The sequence below is a fragment of the Haliotis asinina genome, chromosome 7 (genome assembly GCF_037392515.1).
Source record: "Haliotis asinina isolate JCU_RB_2024 chromosome 7, JCU_Hal_asi_v2, whole genome shotgun sequence".
Taxonomy (NCBI): domain Eukaryota; kingdom Metazoa; phylum Mollusca; class Gastropoda; order Lepetellida; family Haliotidae; genus Haliotis; species Haliotis asinina.
Window position 1 is genome coordinate 28,145,165 of NC_090286.1, and position 8,274 is coordinate 28,153,438.

General features: G+C 36.4%; 1 protein-coding gene across 1 annotated transcript; it reads left to right on the forward strand.

Moving 5' to 3' along the window:
• Positions 1-95: 95 nt before the first annotated feature.
• On the forward strand, positions 96-7,469 carry LOC137291553 (protein FAM32A-like). The gene is made up of 4 exons (XM_067822931.1): positions 96-193; positions 508-673; positions 4,821-4,874; positions 5,643-7,469. Exons 1-4 carry the CDS (start codon positions 123-125, stop codon positions 5,709-5,711), a joined length of 360 nt encoding a protein of 119 aa, XP_067679032.1. The 5' UTR covers positions 96-122; the 3' UTR covers positions 5,712-7,469.
• Positions 7,470-8,274: the final 805 nt, after the last annotated feature.

An 8,274-nucleotide genomic window follows, 5' to 3' on the forward strand; every position in this document is an offset into this window, starting at 1 on the left:
AAATATAATATTAAATATATATCAAGAGTTTATTGATAATTGTGTTATTTTGTAAAGTAAACGTCTATCAAAACTCAACCTCCCTCTTCTCGCGTGATCTCAGACTCAGAATCGTCAACAATATGTCTGCTTACGACAGCGTACAAACTGGTGGCCTCAAACTCAAGGGTGTATCCGATCATTCCATTAAAAAGTAAGGTTTACACATGTACAGAATATCAAGTAATATATATTATTCATTTTTTTCCTTGTTTAACGGACTAAATAAATTGACAAACAACCTAAATGTGCATCCCTTACCACTGACTTGTAATGTTTGTTCAGTTTTCGATCAGTCTCGGACAACAGTAGGTGAACCTGATCTTTTAATAACACCATTGTTAAACAAGACATGTATCGTGTCAGAATGTGTCAGTGTTAACCCAATAAACATGGTGTTTTCTATTCTCTTAGAAACTTCTTGGTTAGAATAGGTGAATTGACAATGACGGTTATTTTCACGCTCAGAAAGAAGAAAAAGAAGAGCAAGGACAAAGACAAGGAAAAACAACTTTTGGAGCTTTCTCTAGAAAATGAGGGAAAAGAGCAAACATCACCAACCACCAGCACACGGATGTATGTTGCCAAGAAAACTAAAGCTGAGCTTGCTTTTGAAAAAGTCAAAGAGAAAAGGGTAATTGTTTCAACAAACTACTTTCATCTTACCAGTTGATAATAAATAAACCTTTGCAATAGATGAACCAATCTCGAATACTTTTTAGTATTCTATGTAGCATTATAACATGCCTGCTTAATGCAACTCTGCAGTCTACAATATAACAGCTCTACGAAGGTGGTCTGAAAATTGTTATGTCTTAACCAGTCATAGTTCAGCTAGCTAAACCAGACACAGCTGAGAGCCATGATGAGGTCCTACCTTTAGAATACGGCACCAGAATCTTTAAAAACACGTCATAATACTCTTTTACGTAATTTTTGATTAGGGTTAGGGTTAAGTTAGGCAAGGTTACCCTAGTTCATATGAATAAACTCATATTCCAGCCAAGGCCTACATCGAGTTTATACGGCGAGTGCATTTTCTTTGACGCACCTATCTGCAAGAAATTTGAGTGGAGCGGTTTAAGGCTAAATCAAGACTGAAAACTCAACCTATCGACTGATCTTTTGCAGGTTTTGCTAAAACAAACATTCGTCGTAAAAGCGGGACACTTACCTCCAACAAAATACACTCATTTTATTTCTGACAAGTCTTGAAACATATATACCCCCCCTTGACTGCCGGCCATTGTGGATATGTAAATGAGAGGTTGCTTAAAAAACGGAATCTGTGAAAACGGACCATAACGCTCTGCACTAGGCGGGAGGGGAAACGAACCGTTAGTGGTGTGTATCATTGTTTGTGGACGGTACATTTCAGGGTCTGAGATGTCATGAGACCTACAATGTCATTTCTAGATGTTTTTGGTGTTGGATAGGTGTGCATAGTGTTCTTATTATCCAAATTGGAAAGGTTTTTTTCAGACACGACATTGCCATGGCGTCACATGTCTCATGCTACTACCTTGATAAAGACTGAAGTTCCTATAACCTTTGAAGCCCAGGGATTAAGTCGGTGGTGAAAATCGGGGTTCGAATTCCAATTTGTGAAGTCCATTTCTGGTGTCGCCCGTCTCGATAGTCCTGGAATATCGCTGAACACCGGGGAGTAAAACTAAACTCTATCACTCACTCACCCACTTCTAATACGTAAGGTACACACGCGTGTTATTGATGACGGTACACACACGTGTTATTGGTAACGCATTAGAATGTGTGCCATTTACACACGTTTGACACATATTTTCGGAAAGTTATTCGACAACTGCCAAGCTTTCTAATATGCAACATTTTAGGAAGACTTATGTCTCTTGTATGGGGAAGAGCCGTATTATTTCAGTCGACTTTATTAAGTATTTGGTGGAGGTCCTGCCCTAACGTCTATAATGTCCCTCCCCACTAGCGATAAGCTAGCCCCAAGTTAAGTGTAAATATACGACCCTTCCTCCATCAAACAGTGATGCGTATAATTAGGTATTATGTTTATATAGTTATATGTATGGATATGAATCTAAGAATGTTATGCGTAATTAGTGCTCAAATAATTCTCGGTACTTGATGTTATGTTTATAGAGCTATATGTGTGGATGTGAACGTATGATGTTTACGTCGTTTCGTGAAACTGTAGGTGTGGTCTTTAGGAGGCCTCTTCCATGTACCATGTCCCCGCTTAACCACCTCCGACTTGTATTTACTGAAGCGTAATTAAAAACGTTTTACGTTGTGTTAGTTTAGTTAAGTCAATTGCTGGGCCTCCCCTGTTAACCTTCTGGGAGAGGGATTTGAAGTGAATGTGCCCGCATATGAAACACTATTAAATTATTCTTGATGAAATACAATCCCAAGAGCGTGTGTCATACAGTTTTTATTATCTTGGAAATACATTCACCGATTTGTTGAATATGCCTTCTTTCGGCATCATGTAACTTGCGTAATGGCCCCACTTTATTACTGAAGGATAGGATATTGTATGGTGTAGACATGTAGAACGTAGAGGAAATGAAACATTTGAATGAATCAGTGAAGAAATCCTAATTTGGAAATATGTCAACTTTACAAAGTGCATGAAAGTGAAAACTGTCATCTCATAAAACCCATTATGTATACTACATGCACATTCCATGATAATGGTGTAGAATTATAATTACTTACAGTGATTCATTTCATTTTAGAGTAATCAATGTAATTTTAAGAGTTCAGTGAATGGTGCAATGATATATGGGATCCAGAAATGTCTACAAACGATGAAAAAATGCCTTAAGTTCGTTTCCCCGCAACCATAGTCAATTTATCGCTAACCGTTTTAGTGCGATTCCACTTTTTGGTTAACCAATCAAAATGTCCGTCAAGTGGTGGAAAAGGTGGGTGGTTCTGTATCAGGGCTGATATAAAATAAAGTGAATGGATGTTAGTGGATGTAAGTATGCCGTTTTCAAAATGAGTGTTTGTTTTAGCAATCCGTGCACCTGTTCTAGTCCATAGGCTGGATTTTTGCCTTAAACCGCTGTACATATCTGTACAGCGCACAGTGCATCAAAGAAAATTCACTTGCCGGCTAGACGTCGAGCGCACCTTGGTATAGTGTGAAGTCGTCTAGTTATATGCTGGACTAAGGTTACCTAACCCTAACATCCTCACGAGAAGTTGTGGTGCTGCAATCAAAAGGTGCTCCCAGTCAAGTACTCATGACTGACATCATCTCAATCATGGTACTGATACACAAGTGGATTATTAAAACATGGAATCTGTTAAATAACCATGTTATCTTTCACTAGAGGCCCACATCAACCATCTACGTAATGTCTGCCATCACCACCTCAGAATCATTAGCTCAATCCGCCGATACATCACCACATGCCCATGCCTTAGTGAGATCTCTTGTCCTTTCTAGACGTGACTTTTTCAATATAGCCTCCACGCTGGATTGAACTCTGTGCAATTACAGAAACTCCAAACAATTCAAAATGCTGCTGCCCATATTGTATGTCTAAAATCCAAGCGAGATCACATCACTTCATCACTCATTTTCCTACACTGGCTTCCTGTTAAGTACCATGTGAACTTCAAAATATTGTGTCTTGTATATAAACAAATGTCTCCACGGTCAAGCTCCAGAGCACCTATCTGAACTTCTTACATTATACACTCCTGCAGGATGTCTCAGATCCCAGAATCAGCATTTACTTACAGTCCCCAAAGTCAGGCTTGTCTCCTATGGTCAGAGGACCTTTACCTACACTGCTGCATTGATTTGGAATTCACTGCCAGCTGACATCAAATGTGCTGAATCACTGAACTCTTTCAAGCCCCTTCTGAAAACCCATTATGTCTCCATAGCATTCTTCCAGATCTTTCTTCCTTTTTTAAATTCTAACTATTAGTAATGTCATGTATACGTTAAACATACATTCACCTTTTTTTGTAGCACCTTGAGCGAGCATCGAATGCACGGATACAGGCGCAGTTACAAATACCCACTATTATTATTGTTATTATTATTATACCATATCCAATCCATTTACTTATTTAGTCGCTTTTTATAACCTAGACAAGCAGAGGCTATGTTCTTATCTTTAATCTCAGTATGAGTTAAAACTGCTTTAATGTGAGGGAAAGAATGTGAATACACAACAGGGAATGAAACAGTATCCTGGGATTTAGAAAGTCTTACAAAGTAAGTGCCTCTAGCATACATTTGGGCATGGCAACTGTTATTTTATTCTAAATTGGTGCAGACTCAATTATTTACAGACTGTCGCCATATGGCTGGAATATTGGTGAGTGTGGTGTAAAATTCAACTCACTCATTCACTCACTCTAAATTGGTGTATTATGGAAATTCAGTTTTTCTTCTTTTAAGAAAGTTTTATGCTTTTTAAGACTGTATCGTAGTAGCTCTTCTTTTGTTCCTGTTACCACAATGTACAGGTTGTCTCTATAAAGACATAAAATATGTAATATGTTACAGAAAATGAATTGAAAAATATGTATTTCCACTATGTGCATTTTTAATGATATTTGCTGCTGATGTGGCGGAAATGTTGGCTGCTGAAAAGGTGTAGAAAAATCTGTGACAGTAACAATATGTCTAATTTTTCTGCTTGCATTCTTTTTGTGATTTCGTTGATTTAACTGTGTCTGACTTACTATGATATCATTTATGAATATGATATTCAACTCTTCAATAAAACTGTTTATGTTGCCATGTGTTTGGTTGTTTACAGCAAGCTGAACAGATTCTAGAGAAGGCTAGTACCAGTCACAAAGAACAAATAATGGTAAGCCAAAGTATTGCACAGTTTGTAGAAGTTGTAGTGGAAATGTTTTCAGGTTGTCGCTGAACAACAAGGGCAGAATAACATTTTGCTCATTAATTAGAGCCAGTTATGCATTTGACTCAAATTAACAGCTAATAGAAATGAACACAATTCAGATAATTAGTCACATTTCAGTTCAGTAGCTATAGGCAGGTAAGGTGTGAGGTAGACTGCTAAAGTCCTAAGTTGGTAATAAGAATCAAATGAAGTTTTTATACAAATCCACATTTTGTTACATTTTATTTTTGCAAAACAAATTCTGAAATTGGGAGGAGGGGGTGTTCACCTCTGTTTAGAAATTTTCTCTACATCATTTAGTGATCACACACAAGCAGACAAAAACATCAGCTGAAGATTTGTATGTGTGATTTCATACACACATTGCCCATTTAATCTTGAGTTGCTTGGGCAGAAGTAAAAATCACATTACAACATGTAAAAGATAAGACCAGTGTGTACCACTTGATCAGTTCCAGAATAGAAGTCAGTAGCCTGTAACAGTGAACTGGAACAGTAATTTTAGTTGAAGTACATTTGAGAAAGGTGTGGTCATTGATAAAAAATATACTTTTAACTAGAAATGATAAAGGTGTTGGATGATTTCAATTAACAGAACATTGGCCGACTGCAATCCTAAATCTCAAAAAGATATTTTTGAAATACGTTGACAAGTTAATGATCATAGCATATGTATGTAATAACCTGTTGTGTGTTTGGCTTTTGTTTCAGAAATTAAATAAGCACTTGGATACATTGACAGAGCATTTTGATATTCCCAAAGTGAGCTGGACCAAATAATTCCTGCAAGGGAGAGAACTCTTACAGTACATGGTACATCTGTGCTCTATTCAAGAAGGAGGACTTTGTGTTGAATGTTAAATGCCAGTGTCATAGTTTAGACATTGACATATGGACACAGACATGTGAAGTGGAAGAAAAAGATATGTATTTCATGGATGGGAACTATTTTAATTCAACAGTTTGTGCATGAAACATTATAAACTCATCTCAAGTGTTATGTAATTTAGTTGTAAATAGTTGAAAATTTAATGTTGGAACATATGTAATAGTAATATGTGTTGACTCACTCACTGCCATTGTAACGTGTAAGAATTTGTCTGGTTTGGTTGTTTGATATTAACTACGAACCATAAAATATTGTTTCTACATATCAAAACTGACAGTTGTCTATGTTGACTTTTTTGTATATTAATATACACAGCATCTGAATGGAAGAATAAAGTATCTAAAGAAGAAATGTCACATTTTGTTGGGAAGTACAGTGGGCCTTTTCAGAATATTTTAACAGAAAAATACTTTGAACACCAACTTTTAATGAAATACTTATCATCAATGTATCCCAGATGGAAGTCAAGTCCTGTTGATATCAGTTCCTAGTAAACACTGTGATTATGAAACATCCTGTTAAAAACAGTATTTGTCTACAGAAGCTGCTTATTTGTGTTGATAAAGATATCATCTGTGAATATATATGAGTTCATTGTTTCATGATGTCTTGCTGAAAATAGGGTATTCATATCAATTGTATTCATTGTCTGTTATACTGGCTAAGGTAGGCAACAGTTAATCGGTTATTACCTTTTATGCGTTTTTTTACAAAGTATGAAGGAGACATTTTATATCTTATTTTGCAAAGCAAACTTTAATGTGTACAGGAACTATTTGGGGATTTAATGAACATGTTTGGTAGACAATGCTTTTCATGTTAATAGTGTAGTTCATCAAGTATAGAAATAACACCGTAATTTTCATTCTGTTTGGGTATAACCAACCTCACTTGGTTTAGCAGTTATTAGGATTGCAACAAATCTTCCAATCTTCTATGAGACAAATACATACATGTCATGAACATTGGGTGACGAATACGGTGTCAGTATCAGCAGTTGATGTGTTATCAATACAGTTTGTGAAACAATAGCTAAATAGTTATATTTGACATGTTTTGACCATGTTCACAGTGTTATTTTGGACAGTGACTAGTGACCTCATTAGTATCATGTTTTATATATATAAGAGTGCTGGTTCTTTTCTGTCCAGGAGTTTTTGCACATCGTGTTATAATAAATAACTCCTAGATTCAAATGAAAACACTCCGTTCCTTACTATTTCACAGATGTGCAATTCTAGTGATTGTTGATAATGACTTGAATTTATACTGGACAAAATAAGATACTTGTATTTTTAGGATTGATATTTTATTAGTGTGTCATTGAACAAATAGATCAATTTTCACAATTTCAAAATTTACAGATCTCCCTAACTATTTTTGTCCTATATATATGGTATGGTTCAACAAATACTGAGAGAATCATAACTGACTAAGTAGTGAGGTGTGCACAATGACACCCTGATAATTATAGCCTCATGTAATGTGCACACTGGAAATACTATTTTATCCCTAAACATTTCTGTCATTTTATCTATGGGACTGATGACAGTATGTATGCACGGTCACACATCTTGATATTTTATTGACTGTCAAGTATTATGAAAACACCACCATCTATGTATAAATAAATACCATGTCAACCCTCATTACCTTATTGTGGTTTTTATTCACCTGTGTTTTAAGAGTATATTACGTCTTTTAGTTTATGCATTCAGTTTGAGCGAGTTAGGTTTTAGGCCACTGTTAGCATTAATCCAACAGCATCTGAGCTGTGACACCCCAAATGTGCTTCACACATTGTCAGCCTGAGGAGCAGGCGCTTTTATCTACTTGTATCTATAAATAACCATCAACCAAGTTAACAAGCCTAAGCACCCAATCCCAATCCTGTAAGTTGCCTCTTACAGCAAGCATGGGTTACTGAAGATCAATGTCAACCACGATCTTCACAGTAAGTAAATAAGAAGTATATAGGCTTGAGTAAGAGTGCGTAATAGTACAATAGTCATCGGCTGAGAACCCGTGTTCCCCTCAAAGTTATTTGCAAAATGGAGACGCGCGCACGCACACACACACACACACACACACACACACACACACACACACACACAGTGTAATTGGCCAAATGAACCAAGGCAATTCCCGATTCATTTTTGCAGTTCATAGAAGTTTTGATTTCCTGTGTGGTAATTTACTTTTGAGGGTGATCAAACTTCCAGGATTTTAGTATTTCTACGAAAGCAAGAATGATTTGATAGAATTTTTATCATACGTCCAGGGTGGAGGGAAGGGGGAGGAATCACTCCTTAACCTTCAGCTTCATCATGTTTTAAGGTTGGACTGAGACAATATTGATCATCAAAGTTTTGATATTAGTGTATTCTTGTGAGTACAACAATAAAAGTGCAACACAAACTCATTTCCTCAGTAACAATATGTAACATCTTCAGC

Coding starts and splice junctions, on each gene's coding strand:
- LOC137291553 (XM_067822931.1), top strand. CDS start 123: ATGTCTGCTTACGACAGCGTACAAACTGGTGGCCTCAAACTCAAGGGT. Junction 194..507: donor TCCGATCATTCCATTAAAAA/GTAAGGTTTACA, acceptor TTTCACGCTCAG/AAAGAAGAAAAAGAAGAGCA. Junction 4,875..5,642: donor GTCACAAAGAACAAATAATG/GTAAGCCAAAGT, acceptor CTTTTGTTTCAG/AAATTAAATAAGCACTTGGA.